This window comes from Schistocerca piceifrons, chromosome 1 (genome assembly GCF_021461385.2).
Source record: "Schistocerca piceifrons isolate TAMUIC-IGC-003096 chromosome 1, iqSchPice1.1, whole genome shotgun sequence".
Lineage (NCBI taxonomy): Eukaryota > Metazoa > Arthropoda > Insecta > Orthoptera > Acrididae > Schistocerca > Schistocerca piceifrons.
In genome coordinates, this window is record NC_060138.1 from 1,051,703,087 (window position 1) to 1,051,719,647 (window position 16,561).

At 42.9% G+C, this 16,561-nt stretch overlaps 1 protein-coding gene across 1 annotated transcript in view; it reads left to right on the forward strand.

Moving 5' to 3' along the window:
* LOC124796481 (guanylate cyclase 32E) overlaps positions 1-16,561 on the forward strand; it is an 823,982-nt gene that overhangs the window by 314,838 nt on the left and 492,583 nt on the right. The window contains exon 5 of the mRNA XM_047260702.1: positions 15,472-15,658. Within this exon, the coding sequence (XP_047116658.1) occupies positions 15,472-15,658 (187 nt within the window). The remainder of the gene's footprint in view (positions 1-15,471; positions 15,659-16,561) is intronic.

Here is a 16,561-nt window from a genome sequence, read left to right on the forward strand (position 1 = left end):
ATTGGCTCTTGAACGTATTGTGTATTACCCGTCCCTTACTAAAGCTTACCCCTATTTTTCTCGGATTTTCGAACATCTTGAACAATTTTACATTGTAGAACGCTTTTTCTAGGTCGACAGATCCTATGAACGTGTCTTGATTTTTCTTTGGTTTTGCTTCCATTATCAACAGCAACGTCAGAATTGCCTCTCGGGTGCCGCTACCCTTCCTGAACCCAAACTGTTCGTCATCTAGCACATCCTCAATTCTCTTTTCCTTTCTTCTGTATATTATCCTTGTTAGCAACTTCAACGCATGAGCTGTTAAGCTGATTGTGCGATAATTCTTGCACTTGTCAACTCTTACAGTCTTTGGAATTGTGTGGGTGCTATTTTTCCGAAAGTCATATGGTATGCGCCAGACTCATACATTCTACGCACCAACGTGAAGAGTCGTTCTGTTGCCACTTATCCAATAATTTTAGAAATTCTAATGGAATGTTATATACCCCTCTTGCCTTATATGATCTTAAGTTCTCCAAAGCTCTCTTTCTAACACTGGATCTCCTATCTCTTCTAAATCGACTTCTGTTTCTTCTACCGCATCAGAAAAATCTTCAATGTACTCTTTCCGCCTATCCGCCCCTCCTTTGTATTTAACAGTGGAATTTCCGTTGCACTCTTTATGCTACCACTTTTGCTTTTAAGGTCACCTATGGTTATTTTGACTTTCCTATATGCTGAGTCACTCCTTCCGACAGTAATTCCTTTTTCTATTACTTTACATTTTTGAAGTAGCCATTTCGACTTAGTTTCCCTGCACTTCCCATTTATTTCATTCCTAAGCGATTTGTATTTCTATATTCCTAAATTTCCCTGTATATTTTTGTACTTCCTTCTTTCTTCGATCAACTGAAGTATTTCCTCTGTTACCCATGGTTTCTTCGCAGTTACCTTCTTTGAACACATATTTTCTTTCCAACATTTGTGATGGTCCTTTTTAGGATGTCCATTCATCTTCAACTGTACCACCTACTGAGCTATTCCTTCTTGCTTTATCTATGGCCTTAGAGAACTTCAAGCATGTGTCGTCATTCCTCATTGCTTCCGCATCCCACTTCTTTGCGTATTGATTCATCCTTACTTATCTCTTGGACTACAACCTACTCTTCATCACTTCCATGTTGTGATTTGAGTCTATGCCTGCTCCTGGGTACGCCTTACAATCCAGTATTTGATTTCGGAATCTCTGTCTGACCCTGGTATAATCTAGCTGAAATCTTGCCGTCTCACCTGGTCTTTTCCAAGTATTGTGATTCTTGAACAGAGTATTCGCTATTACTAGCTGAAATTTATTAGAGAACTCAATTAGTCTCTCCCTTCTCTCATTCCATGTCCAAAGTTCATATTCTCCTGTAACCTCTTCTTCTACTCCTTCCCCTACTACCGCACTCATGTCCCTCATGACTATTAGATTTTCATTTCCCTTTATGCACGTATTACCGTCTAAGATTCCTTATATACTTTCTCTATCTCTTCATCTTCAGCTCGCGATGCATACATGTTTACTTTGACTATCTTTGTCGGTGTTGGTTTGCTGTCGATTCTGATAAGAACAACCCTATCACTGAACTGTTCACAGTAATACACTCAGTGTCCTACCTCTCTATTCATAACGAGTCGTACCCCTGTTAAACCATTTTCTGCTGCTGTTGATATTACCCTATACTCATCTGACCAGAAATTCTTGTCTTCTTTCCGTTTCACTTCACTGACCCCACATGTATCTAGATTAAGCCTTTGCATTTCCTTTTCAGATTTTTTATCTGCCCTACCACGTACAAGCTTCTGACATTCCACGTCCCGACTCGTAGAACATTATGCTTTCGTTGATTATTCAATCTTTTTCTCGTGGTCACCTCCTCCTTGGCAGTCACCTCTTGGACATCCGAATGGAGGACTATTCCGGAATCTTTTGCAAATGGAGAGATCAGCATGGCACTTTTTCAGTTACAGACCACAGTCCTATGGATACATGTTATGTGTCTTTAATGCAGTGGTTTCCATTGCCTTTTGCATCCACATGCCGTTGATCATTGCTGATTCTTGCGCCTTTAGGGGCACCCCAAGGACAAGAGAGTGCCCCGAACCTCTGTCTGCTCAGCCGCCCTCTTTGCAGAATGGTGTTGACCTCTTATGCCGTAAGTCACCGGCCGCCAGTGCTGATTATTAAGCGGGTTTCGAACCCGGGATCAAGGACGTTTTGATTACTAATCAAAGACGCTATCCCCACACCATGGGTACACAATGTTTAACGGAGCAGTGTATTGGCAGACCTTGTAATTGTACTCAGGTGGTACATGTGAAAAGGTTACCGACGTACTTATAGTCACACAAAGGGAATTAACAGAGTTTGAACGCGGAATGGTAGTTGGAGCTACACGAATGGGTCATTCCACATCGTAAATCGTTAGGGGATTCAGTATTCCGAGATCCACAATGTCAAGAGTGTGCTGACAATACCAGATTTCAGGCATCACCTCTTACCACGGACAACGCAGTGGTCGACGGCCTTCACGTAATGATCAAGAGTAGCGGCGTTAGCGGAGATTCGTCAGTGCTGACAGACAAGCAACACTCTGTGACATAACCATTGAAGTCAATGTGGGACGTGCGACGAACGTATCCATTACGGCAGTGCAGCGAAATTTGGCGTTATTGGCTATGGCAGCAGACGACTCAGGCGAGTACATTTGTTAACAGAACGACGTCGCCAGCAGCTCCTCTCCTAGGCTCGTGACCATGTCGGTTGGACCGTAGACGCCTGGAAAACATGGCCTGGTCGGATGAATACCGATTTCAGTTGGTACGAGCTGATGGCAGGGTTCGAGAATCGCGCAGACTGCACGAAGCCGTGGACGCAAGTTGTTAACAAAACACTGTGCAAGCAGCTTTGAAAGGAGGTAGTGACGGTAGTAAAGTTGAGATGGTAGGTTGTGAGCGGATAGCTCAGTCGGAGAGCAGATGCCTGCTAAAGCAGTGGGTCCCTGGCAGTAGTCGCTGTTCGATCAACAGTTTTATTGTGAGAGGAAGTTCATCTAAACACTAAAACTACTTTATATGCTAAGAATCTGCACTCTCTGTCGACACAGTTGTCAACTAACATAATGGAGAGACTCGTGTGCACCAACTGTACCCGAGTCATATAACATTAGAACATTTTATGTTTTTTAACTGTTTGTGTATCGATCACGGAAACTGGGGATAGCTCCAGATTTGCCTAAATGAAGAGGAAATCCTCATGAAACAATACTCAGGATAGCTGGTGCACCAGACCATCGACCAGCAATACTCAGCGTGGATTCAATAAGGGTTTGGGTCATCTTTCTAGCTTGTAACCTAGCACGCTGCGCTTTAAGCTGCAAGAGCAGTTAATTAGGTCTCATGCTTTTCTTTTTAACAAATTAGTTGTTCTTTTTGTGATTTAAATGTTTGTAGTCATTTCAATATACACTACTGGCCATTAAAATTGCTACACCACGAAGATGACGTGCTACAGACGCGAAATTTAACCGACAGGAAAAAGATGCTGTGATATGCAAATGATTAGCTTTTTAGAGCATTCAGACAAGGCTGGCCCCGGTGGCGACACCTACAACGTGCTGGCATGAGGAAAGTTTCAAACCAATTTCTCATACACAAACAGCAGTTGACCGGCTTTGCCTGGTGAAACTTTGTTGTGTACTTCGTGTACGGAGGAGAAATGCGTACCATCACGTTTCCGACTTCGATAACGATCGGATTGTAGCCTACCGCGATTGCGGTTTGTCGTATCGCCACACTGCTGCTCGCGTTGGTCGAGATCCAGTGACTGTTAGCAGAATATGGAATCGGTGGGTTCAGGAGGGTAATACGGAACGCCGTGCTGGATCCCAACGGCCTCGTATCACTAGCAGTCGAGATGACAGGCATCCTACCTGCATGGCTGTAACGGATCGTGCAGACACGTCTCGATCCCTGAGTCAACAGATGGGGACGTTTGCAAGACAACATCCATCTGCACGAACAGTTGGACGACGTTTGCAGCAGCATGGACTATCAGCTCGGAGATCATGGCTGTGGTTACCCTTGACGCTGCATCACAGACAGGAGCGCCTGCGGCTGTGTACTCAACGACGAACCTGGGTGCACGAATGGCAAAATGTCATTTTTTCGGATGAATCCAGGTTCTGTTTACAGCTTCATGATGGTCGCATTCGTGTTCGGCGATATCGCAATGAACGCACATTGGAAGCGTGTATTCGTCATCGCCATACTGGCGTATCACCAGGTGTGATGGTGTGGGGTGCCATTGGTTACACGTCTCGATCACCTCTTGTTCGACGGCACTTTGAACAGTGGACGTTACATTTCAGATGTGTTACGACCCGTGGCTCTACCCTTCATTCGATCCCTGCGAAATCCTACATTTCAGCAGGATAATGCACGACCGCATGTTGCAGGTGCTGTTCAGGGCTCTCTGGATACAGAAAATGTTCGACTGCTGTCACATTCTCCAGATCTCTCACCAATTGAAATCGTCTGGTCAATGGTGGCCGAGCAACTGGCTCGTCACAATACGCCAGACACTACTCTCGATGAACTGTGGTATTATGTTGAAGCTGCATGGGCAGCTGTACCTGTACACGCCATACAATCTCTGTTTGACTCATGCCCAAGAGTATCAAGGCCGTTATTACGGCCAGAGGTGGTTGGGTACTGATTTCTCAGGATCTATGCACCCAAATTGCGTGAAAATTTAATCACATGTCAGTTCTAGTATAATATATTTGTCCAATGAATACCCATTTATCATCTGCATTTCTTCTTGGTGTAGCAATTTTAACGGCCAGTAGTGTAATTCGATTTCGAAAGGTCATCGCCCCCAAATGAAGCTAATTCGTCCACCGTGTTGAAACCGGTGAGCGAGAAATTCTGGGTAACTGCATCTTCGAGCAGGCAGCTTATTTCGGAGGGGGGGATGACTTGGGAGGTGGGGAGGGGGAGGTGTTTAGCCGCGGTCGAGTAGCGCTGCCAAGAAAAATGCTGTCCCAACTCAGAGACACTGTATAAAATAAGTCGGGCGTGTTTACGCGGGATGATATATCCTTCCGCGCGCGTGTGCGCGCCCGCGAGGCTGCCGAATGTTTGGCTGCATTTCGCACGCGGCCATCACGGCGCCTACGCTTTCGCAGGGACTCCGCTGGCAACCGGCGCGCCAGCTCGGCGGACGCAGCTAATATAGGGCGGTCGCCGCGAGCCGACACAGCCGGCCAGGTGTTGCCAAGGTACCGGCAGCACGTGTCGCGCATGCATTATTCAGCCGCAGCCAATCGGAAGCAGTGCGCTCGGTGCGGCGTGTGCAGCGGAAGACGCAGGCGGGCTGTCACACTGTTCGCATTACGCTGCAGCAGAGGCGGCGCAAAAATGCGAAAAGCTGGTTACGTCGGCTCTTTTCCCTGGCTCTACGTCACGCCCTGCCGCGTTGCATCGGTGCTGACCTGTAACGAAAAAGAAGGGGGGAAAAGCATCAGGAGCAGTATTGGATTCTGGCGCTGAGGGACTCACGGCGTAGTCTCACCTGGCCTTTTCTGGGTAGCAGGAGCAAACACGCCCGTGGCGTCTACATCTAAATCTGCATCTACACTCTGAAAACCACCGCGAAGTGTATGGAAGAGGGTACCCTTCCTTTCCATTCCCGTATTCATCACGGGAAGAATGTCTGAATGTCTCTCTAAGTGCTACAATTATTCTAATCTCTCTTCACGATCCCTATGTGAACGATATGTATGGGGTTGTAACATATTCCTGGAGCCATCATTTGAAGCTGGTTCTGAAAACCCTGTTAGAGACGCATGCGGGGCGGTTTACATCAATCTTCAAAAGTCCCCCAGATCAGTTTCTTCAATATCTCTGTGACACTCTGCCAAGGGTCAAACAACCCTTTTGTTCTGACCTTCTCACTATACGTTCAATATCTCCTGGTAGACCTATTTGGCATGAGTCCCACACACTTGAGCAATATTCTAGTACAGGTCGCAAGAGCGTTTTCAAAGCAATCTCCTTTGCAGACTGATTTCACTTCCCGAGAATTAAAGGAAGGCTACCTCCTGCTTTACGCACGAGTGAACCTCTGAGATTATTCCATTTCATATCCTTACACAGTGTTATACCCAGATATTTGTATGAGTTGGTCGATTCATGTTGTGACTCGTCGATATTGTAGTCACAGAATACCAGGTTTTTTCTTATTGCAAAGTGCATAATATTACATTGCTGAACATTTATAGCAAGTTGCCAAGCACTTCATGGCAGATAACTGCATCATCTTCAAAATGCCTGAGGCTACAATCAATATTATCTCCTAGCTCATTAATATTTTTTTAATAAAATTGCAGCCAAATAGCCATATACAGTTACTTTGCTTAACATTTTACATTTACATGTACATTTTTGCATATTCATTTATCGATTTCACTCTTTTACTGCAAAGTTCTATGTGATATCGTTCACAGGCTTCGTTACACAGTTCAAGTACACATGTTGTCGTGGGGTCGTGATAAGTTTTGTTTTTGCAGATTAGATGGTGAAAGCCGTGAATAGATAATCTAGTTACGACATGTCGCTGTTCGAAGTTTGGTGCTGTCCATGAGCGGTTCGTCATTGCTTCGGTGCCATAGAACTCCGGCCATATTTTTTTTCGTTTGTCCTCCATGATCTTCAGTTGCTTTCTGGAAGCCCTAGTGTGTGGCATCATATATCGAAGTTTGATGTCTTCAATTAGGAATGTCTCTCTCACTAGCTGGTACACTAGTCTAGATCTTGTTGTCTTTGAGAGACCAAGTGTTCTTTTTAGATAAGTCGATTTTACCTTTTCAGTGTTTCTAGATTTTTTTTCTGTCAGGTGATCCCATATAATCTCCATCCCATAGGCCAGGATTAGAAAGATTTTTGTGTTCAATAATATCATGGCTGTTTGTAGACTGAGTAGGCGGATGTATTTGATGTCCTGTATTGCTATTATTGCTTGGGCTGCAGGTTCTATTATATGTTTTGTGAAGCATTTGGCTGTTGGTTGCAATGTCACCCCTAGGTATTTAAAGTCTGATGAGATTTTTATTTTTGTCCTCTGATGCTCATTTCCACATTCTTGGGTATTTTGCCTCCTTTCCTGAAAATTACCGTTTCTGTCTTTGTTATGTTTATGTGTAGTTTGTGTTCACTGCACCATTTGTCTATTTTCTCAATGATTCTCTGCAGCTTCTGTATATCTGTTGAACCTACGGCTATGTCGTCAGCGTAGGCATACACATATACATCTTCATTTTCTCCAATTCAGAGTACTTCTTCAGTGGCAAAGAATGTACAGCAAAGGGTTCATTGGGTCACCTTGTAAGACTCCGTTCGATTGCAGAACGGGGCTCGAAAGAGGGAGGTTGTCTGATATTGTGATTAAGTTGTATTCGAGGATTGACTTGATTATTCTTGCCCATACGCTATCTTCTCCCATTGTGTTTTCCAGTTTCCGGACTAAAAGATCTCTTTCCAGTAGGTCAAAGGCTTTGGTAAAGTCTATGTACACTGTGTAGAGCATTTGTTTCTTTTGTAGTGCTTCGTAGATGTTGTTTAGAAGAAGCCTGACTGCCGTAAGTGTTGATCTTCCAGATCTGAAATCCATTTGTCTTCTGGGAGATAACTGTCCACAGAGGCTTGGATTTTTTGTGTAATTATCTTTGAAAACATCTTGAATTGAGTATTTTCCAGGGCTATGCCTCTGTACTTGTTTGGGTCCGTTGGGTCTCCTCTACTTTTGTAGAGAACTTTTATTGCCGAGTGTCTCCATTTCGTCGGAATTCTTCCAAGTTCCAGGCATTTGTTAAATAGTTTGGTCCATACGCGTTGGAGGGCCTCTTTTGCATCTTTTATATGTTCATTATACATATTATCGGGTCCTGTTGCTTTCTTGTTCTTCAGCGCTTTTATTACTTCTTTTACATCTTCTTCATTTAGAGGTTCCATATATTCTCTTTTTCCTTAGTTTGATGTTGTTTCTCTTTCTTTGGGGGGTGTTTTGAATCCTCGTTTGTTCAGTATCTTACTGAAATGGTCTTCCCATTCTTTCATGTCTATATTTGGTGTATGAACCAGTTTTCTTGGTCTTGCTCCTATGTATGGGTCTTTCTCTGCTTCATCCGCTTCTCTTTTTGCCTCTCTCTCTATGTATTCTTTTTTCTTCTCTTCTATTGGTTTTTTGTAGATTCTCGTCTCTTCTGCGTACAGTTTGTATGTTTCCTCGTCGTGCTGGTTTCTTAATCTGTGGAGCGTTCTTAGAGCAGTGTTCCTTTTGCTGTAGCATTCAGCATCACCATCTTTTTGCCATCCTTTTTTTTGGGTTTGTTTGTATCACTGAATTTTTTAGGAGGTCTTCTATTTGCTCTGTTGCTTTTTCAAGGTCTCCTTCCTCTATTAAAGTTTCTATTTGTGTTAATTGTTCTTGCTGGTTTGTTAATTTTTCTTCATCAACTTTTCTTTTTGTAATTTGGTGGGTCTTTCTTGCTGGCGGTGACGTGACGATATTTATTTTTATCTTCATTGGAATGTGCTTTGGTATAGCAGTAATGGAGTCATGCCATGTTGGTTGAATACTTCCTTCTATTTCTCCTCTTGTTAATGCGATATCAATGGTGCTTTTCCCATTGTGGTATATGTATGTAGGTATCAGTCTATCGTTAAGTAGGGTGAAACCATCATCTTCTAGGATTTCAATGACTAGTTTTGTTTTATAGTTTCGTGTGTCTATTCTGCAGTTGAGATCGCCTGCAATAATGGTGGGGTTGTTGTTGCATTGTTTGATGAGTGTGACTATTTCGTCAATTATTTCTGCAGCATTTGTGTGCGGTTTAAAATAGGCTGCAATTATATTTATGTTTGCTGCTTCTACTAGCATACTATTTTCTTGTTTTATGATTTTTTTGGTGGGCGTCATCCAGGGTTTCATTAGGATAGATATTCCTCCCATGAGTCTTTCTCCCTTCTTTGCCATTAGGTGATAATTGTAGAAATCTTTATGTTGCCAGTTCTCTATCAGGATGGTTTCTGTTAGAATTGCAAGATCTGAGTTTTGCAGAATGTCTGTTGGTGTTAGGTTAAGAGCACTTTTTACTCCTTCTGTATTCCACAAGACTGCTTTTATTTCTTGCTCTTCTGGTTTTCTTCTTAGGTTAGTTGAGCTCTGCTCCCTCTTCCTTTGATCGTCTTGGGAAACGAAATCGACGTAATTTTATGTTTTCTGGCCAGAATTCTGGTTCTTGTGTGATTTGTAGCTTTTCAAACGGAATGCCTTCTTTGAAAGCTTTTTGTCGCCCAGTGTGCGCAATTCTTCACATTCTAGTTATCCTAGTATTCTTCTTGTTCTTGTTAAGGTATTTCACTACTGTAGCAGTTGTGGTGGTTCTCTTTAAGTTACCGATATATAGCCACGCTGTTGTTTTTGCTGCTTGCATTTCTTCGTCTATTTTTGTACCCATTACGGTTTTATTATTACTCTGGTTTCTTCTGTACCAGCTCCTCCCTACCACAGTACTCCAAGTTGGTTCCTCTAGTTAATTAATATATAACATGGACACCAAGTGCCGCAACATACTTCCCTGGCGCACACCCTAAGTTACTTCTACGTCTGAGGATGCCTCTCCATCCAAGACAACGTGATGTGTCCTCCCTGCAAAAAAGTCCTCAATGCAGTCACAAATTTCACTTCATACCCATATGATCTTACTTTCGACAATATGCGTGGGTGTGGTACTGAGTCAAAAGCTTTTCGGAAATCAACAAATGCTGCATCTTCCTGACTGCCTTGCTCCAAAGCTTTCAGTATGTCACATGAGAAAAGAGTGAGTTGTGTTTCAAATGACCAGTGTTTCCGGAATCCATTCTGGTTGGAATTCTGTTCGAGATACCTCATTATGTTTGACCTCAGAATATGCTCTAAGATTCCACAACAAATCGTTGAGAAGCATATTGAACGGTAGTGTTGTGGATCACTTCTGCTACCCTTCTTTGAGACAGGTGTGACCTGAGCTTTCCTCCAGCTACTGGGCACGGTTCTTTGTTAGAGGCATCTACCATAGATATAGATACAAGAAGGGCTAACTCAGCGTAAAATTAAATATAGAATCTAATAGGAATTCCATCGGGCCCTGGAGCTTTGTTCAATTTTAACGATTTCAGCTGTTTATCAACACTAATAACACTAATGTTTATTTTACTCATCTTTTCAATTGTATGATAATTAAATTGGGGCCACTCGCCTGGGTTTTCCGTTGTAAAGGAACGTTTGAAAATAGAATTAGTCATGTTTGGTGCCAACTTTGTAGAGGTCCTCATTAGTCTTTTGAAATATTACTCCAATTGCGTTTCGAAGGTCACCTCTGCCTTTATCTACATATGGAATAGGTATGGTTACGTTGTCTCCAATGTCAGCTGGTGGATGGGATTTGTCAGAGGAAGCTTCGATTTTTTAGCTTTTTAGTTTAATTCTCTGTCGCAATTTTTTTAGCATTTTGAATGTCGTTTGTGTCAATTTCCACCAAGTTATCATCATCATTGTCTTTGTACTTTCACTATTGCTGTCATCTTCGATTGCCTTCTTTAGGTCATGTTTATTCTGAATATCATTTACGATTTCTTGAGGCAACGAGGAAGTGGAAAGTCCTACTCTAGGTTCGATTCCGAATAATGCGTTGTGAGGTGACTGTTTTATGCCAGAGTGGTAAGCTCGATTTTTCATGAGTTGGACATACCACAATCCTTCCGACCATTTCGTCGATTTGTTGTCCTTTAACTAAACATATATCATATTTTCAGTATCTTCGTTGGCACGTTCAACAGAACCCAGACTTTGGCTGTGCTTTGGTTTTCCACGCACAATTTTCAGTTCTGACCAAAACTTTGCGAGTTCACTTATAACATTATTGACAAATTCTCTGCCATTATCAGACTGAAGAATGCACGGCGCCCCTACAGTTAGGAATATGTCATTTAAATGATAAGCCACTTCTTCAGCCCTCTTTGATGTTAACACACGAAGGAGAATTGATTTTGTGAGATGGCTTGGTTGTGTTTGGAAATCAATCAAATCGACTTGGCATCTGCTATTCATTTCCGAATGGAGAACTGGCTTTGAAACTAGCCCTCTTTTATTTTTTGTCTTCTTTTGTTGACAAACATCACATATTGGCAAATAGAGGCATATCATTTCCTTTCTGATATTGGTATATTTTTTTGATGTCTCGGCTGACATCCTATCGCGACCAACATGACCCACAGCTACATGAGCTGCGTCAGTCACATGATAAAGTTCATCAGCTGGAACAAGGTATTTTGTATTCCCTTCACACCGTGCGATGACTTTTATTACATCACCAATTTTCGAAACAGCATATCGTTTCAGTCTTCTTTTTTGTAATGATCTTTTTCCAACTTTTCCGCGTCTTCTACTTGTTTAACCAAATCTGCATATTCGTCTACTGATAACACATTATAATGGGGAGACCTTTTGTTTTCACTCTGCAAAATTTCCTACAGAAACTTTTCTCTCCGCAGCTTTTGATTGGCTTGTCTACTCCGCAAAGGCTCATCCATCATCAAACGCCTCACAATAATTGTGCTAGGATTATAATAAAATCTTTTAAACGCAACCATAAACTTAACACGCGCACTCGTCAATGAAAAATACCGTTCAAAACAAAGAACAGTGCGAGCGAAGAGCGACTGAGAGGTGCGAGGGGTGAGTCAGAGATGATTCGGGGATTCCCCGTTCGTACAGAAAGTGACATGCTTTCCGACTAGGCAAAATTAGTTCAGACTAGGACGTACCAGTTTATCCTAAAGCATGTAAATTCTAACTAGGATAAACCGATTCGACCTTGGCTAAACTGTTTTATCCTATCGGTAACAGGATGAACGAGTCTGACCTAGGCGGAACTAGTGCATCCTAAGATCGGGTTTGGCCGGTAACATATATATAAAACTACCGAGTTCTCGGTCCCTGTTGCAAGCGACATTTTTCAGGGTGCTTTTATTTAAACAAAAACGCCCTGAAGAAGGTCGCCTGCAACAGGGACCGAAACGTCGGTAGTTTTATATATGTTGACAATACGGTCACAAACCCCCGAAAATTTTATTGAATTTGACAGTGGCTGCTGAATCCTACGTTTATAATGGATCAATTACTAGGCCACATCCTGAAGCAGTAACAAATCGTCAGTCTAGTAAGTAAACGAAGTGAGTGTGTATGAGGGTTAGGGAGAGGGAGGCGATGTAAGAATTGTAGAGGGAATCGAGGCTTGAATACAAGAAGTGGGTTCACATGTACGAGTATATAGGTTGCAGTAGTAATGCAGAGATGAATGGGCTTGCTCAGGATAGACTACCGTAGAGAGCTCTGTTGAACATCTTCAGACTGCAAAATATAACATCAACAACAATCTTGAAAGGCAGAGAAACAGATTTAGTGGGAAGTGGAGAGGGCTGGTTGTACACTGAAAGTCGAACACTCCGTATTACAAGATATTATTAATTTTTCGTAGCTCAGTAACATTTTTATACATTGACTGAACAGTCAACACCGTGCCCTTCCATTTCACTTATTTTGCTACAAGCAAATGCTAGTCTCTTGCTTCATTTAAGATCCGACAATCATTACTTAATCAGTTTCATCTTACACTAAAATGCTTTTGTTTTGTTTTCTAACATTTGCTTACAAGATCTTATGCTAAGACAATACCCAAAGAAATATTTAAACAACAATATTAATACAATTTTTTAAAACAACCTCCATTGAACCAAGATGCATTACAATCCCTTAAACTCACTTTAAAAGAAGCTCAGATAATATCAGAAGCAAACACAGCTCAGTGTGCAGAGCCCACTATACCATTTTCGACTGTTAAGAATCAGCTCACATAACTATCAGTTGTTCCCCAAAGTTGTAGCGTGTCGTCTACTTGAATGAAGACAGTTCTTTTACAATATTCTATAAACTAACAATTCAAGAGGACACCAACTATAAAATGTTCACAAGTTATATCAATCTTTCTTGATAGGAAGTACTTTAACCAAACATCAAGGAGAAAATGATCAGCCTAATTCTCATGCGATCATTTACAGTTAGTTACCCAAGGAAATGCAATTTCTAAAAGTCAGTTTCCCACGAACAGTTACCAACATATTAACCTGAGAGCACTCCACAGTCTCCGGTAATTAATACTCTTTGACAATACACACACTTCGCAAACAAGAAAATTTCCCGTGTACTATAGAGGGTGGTGAAAAATTGTGTCACTAAATTGTAATCCTATATAGCTGATGCCAGTAAGAACCAAATTTGCTTACGTTCTGTAGGCCGACAACGCACTTTTTTTTTTTTAAACTACGTAAACTTGGCGCCTCGCACTCCGATTGGCCTTGGGATTGCCCTGTTGCCGTTCTTCGGGTGACGGGCAGTGCTATGATTGTCGGTTCACACATACAAACGTCCCTCGCCCCGTCGCTGCTCTAACGGGTTACATCCTGGATACGCGACTCCGGCAGGCAAAGCATTCGCGGTCATGCGTTGTCCAGAGCATCCGCCAACAGGGCAATCCCGCAGCCAATCGGAGCACATGGCGCCAAGTTTCCGTAGTTTAAAAATGGTGCATTGTCGGCCTACGTAATGTAAGTAATTTTGGTTCCAGGGTTGAAATTTCGTGGCATAATTTTTCTCCACCCTGTGTAACCGTACACTTTATCAAAGTACCATGTACAGACTGACCTTACTTAAAATTACTTAACTTCTGCCCACCCCTTGGACCGGTCGTACCTTTGCAGTACTCGTACCACACATCTCAGGCTTGACTACCAAAACCATATTGTTACGGTTCGTGCTTTACTTCCATCAAACCAAATTAACTTATTCGTTACCAGCGCTGTCCATATTTCTGCCCCCCTTACAGCTTCACAACACAGTTCTACGAGGTTCTAGAACAAAATCACGTCAGGGGTGAAACCGCAACTAGTCCCATCGTTTTCAATGACCAAAAGTTTCAGAAGTTCTTAAAGCGGCATAACAACATTCTACGCAAGATTGCTACCATGACATGCCGTCTTCTTCCTTCGAACTAGCGAATGAATTTTGTGCACGAGCCTTCCTACACACTCGCACGCTCCTCTACTTCCAGCAGCCTCACCAGAGCCGTCCACTGGGTAGCCGTTACGCTGACAACTCTTCCGGCGCGCGCAGAACCAGTTGCCGTCCTTGTCGGGGAGCGCTCTGCTCTCTCGGTGGCCTCGCATGCCTCATCCATACCACCAAAGAAATTCTATGAAGACAGACGAGCCAATCGATACCAGTAGAAATCTCGAACCATCAAACATGGTTCAAATCTAACACGTAGTAGATTAACACTGATATGTTATGTATGTAAACGTGGTAACTATGTGCAGGCGATTAGATATAATTAACATACAGAAACGCCAAGTAGAGCCCAGAAGAGTAATACACCGGGGACGTACAATAAATAATGCAGCACTTTTTTCTTTCGTGAAAGCAGGTTGATTTTATACAGACTACTTTCACAGCACATTATTCCCCACTCTTGTAGTTACAAAACGTTATTTTTCAACATAATCTCTGTTCAATGCGACGGCGTTACGTCCCTTAGTAGGAGGGCCTGTATGCCTGCATTGTTCTATTCTACTGGTAGACGTCGGAGCCATAGTCTTGCTGTATCAATAACTTCCCCGTCACCTACGAACTGCTTCCCGTGGAGTGCATCCTTCGTTGCTCTTTACGGTCTTCTGTTAGGCGGAAACGAACCCAGCGGATACACACCTTTGAGTACTCCAACTGGTGGAAGGGGGGGGGGGGGGGGGGCGAGCGTGTCAGCAGTACCAACAAAGGCGCCCAGTTGTGCAGCGAGGTGTTTGACTGAGATTCGTCGGTCACCTCGTATGAGAGTGTCCGCACGCTCCGGCAATTCGAGTGTCACAGCTCTCTGCTGCTGGCCGGCATGCGGGAGATCGGACAGGTTTGTGCGACCTTGTTGCGATGATGACAGACGCCTCGCTCAGTGACTCACCGTGCTTTTGATCAGTCAGCTCTCCCTAGACACTGTGCAAGAGCCTACGAGTATATGGGATGCTCTAGTTTTCGGGCAAAAGAGACTCAGTGACAGCTCTCTGCTTGGAAAGCTCCTCAATTACAGACGTCATTTTGAAGGCTATATATAGCGCCGCCACCATTTGGAACTTCATGGAACAATGGGGGCTGAAGCAGGACTGTTCTTCGATGTCCCACAACTAATTCCTCTTTTTTTTCAATCGAAACTGGCCGATAAAAAATGTGTTTCATTACTTCTTCAAAACCCCTCGCACAGTGCGATCTGTTGACTATATTCCACTTTCCTTGCTCTCCAGGTGTCTTTCCTGTACCTGAACTCGGCGGAGGGGGAGTTCCGGACTGTGGCGGCCACCATCCTAGAAACACTGAAAGCTGCTGGCGTGCGGGTACACTTCACGAGGACGTGGAGCGAGCCCTACCACCATGGCTACGCGCCCAACCACTTCACCAACATCGTCGCTGACACGTACCTCGACACACGCAGTAAGTATCAATTCCTGACAAATGTTGTACATATTGACCCATAAATTACGTCATTTAACTGATTCCAATATTGAAGCAGATACACCATAACAGTAATGGTAAGACGGTGATATCCCATCAGTGTATTCACAGCTATCGGAGACAAATAAGCGACTCTCAAATAATGGAGCACACCGAAGATTAGTGGGCGCATGAATTCTTCGTTTGATTTGAGAGGTGACAACAGGTCATCTTTTTGGCAAAAATCAAATTTGTTTTGCGTTATCATGACTGATGTAAACGGATTGCGCTAATATTATGCCCATAAACACATTTTAGATCATCATAAATTAGACTGTCGTGACATAGCTTACAACCGTTATTATCGCCTAGGCTTTTAAAAATCGTGGATGGAAAGAACTGCAGATGGAAAAGTTGTACACAACCTTCAGTACACTTCTGGAATTTTAATGGATGGTGGGGTTTGCTAGTTTCCAAAACGAAGTGGTAAACTAGAATTCGATGCAATCCGCAAGCTTAATTAACAACACTTGACACTAATCAGATTGAATGCCTTAATTTTTTGGTAATCTCTCAGTATGGACTCACTGATTCCTCATCGTAGTGTTAGAAAGACCATCCTTCACTTCTCGTCGAGAGTTGCACGCGATCGCAACCGTGCCGCATTCCAAACACTTCAGTTTTTCGACACATGTCGTAACTGTAAAATTGTCTGCTAAAGAACGATTAATTATAGGATACGAATCAACTACATGGAGGGCAATATTAGTGAAATAGCTGCTGACAGGGTTGCCAATTTGACCTGAAGTAGCGATACGGCGTTAAAAAAAATCGTAAGTATGATACCTTGACAACTGCCCTTTAGCAATGTGATTTCGCTGAAATGTACTCCAAGCCCCAACC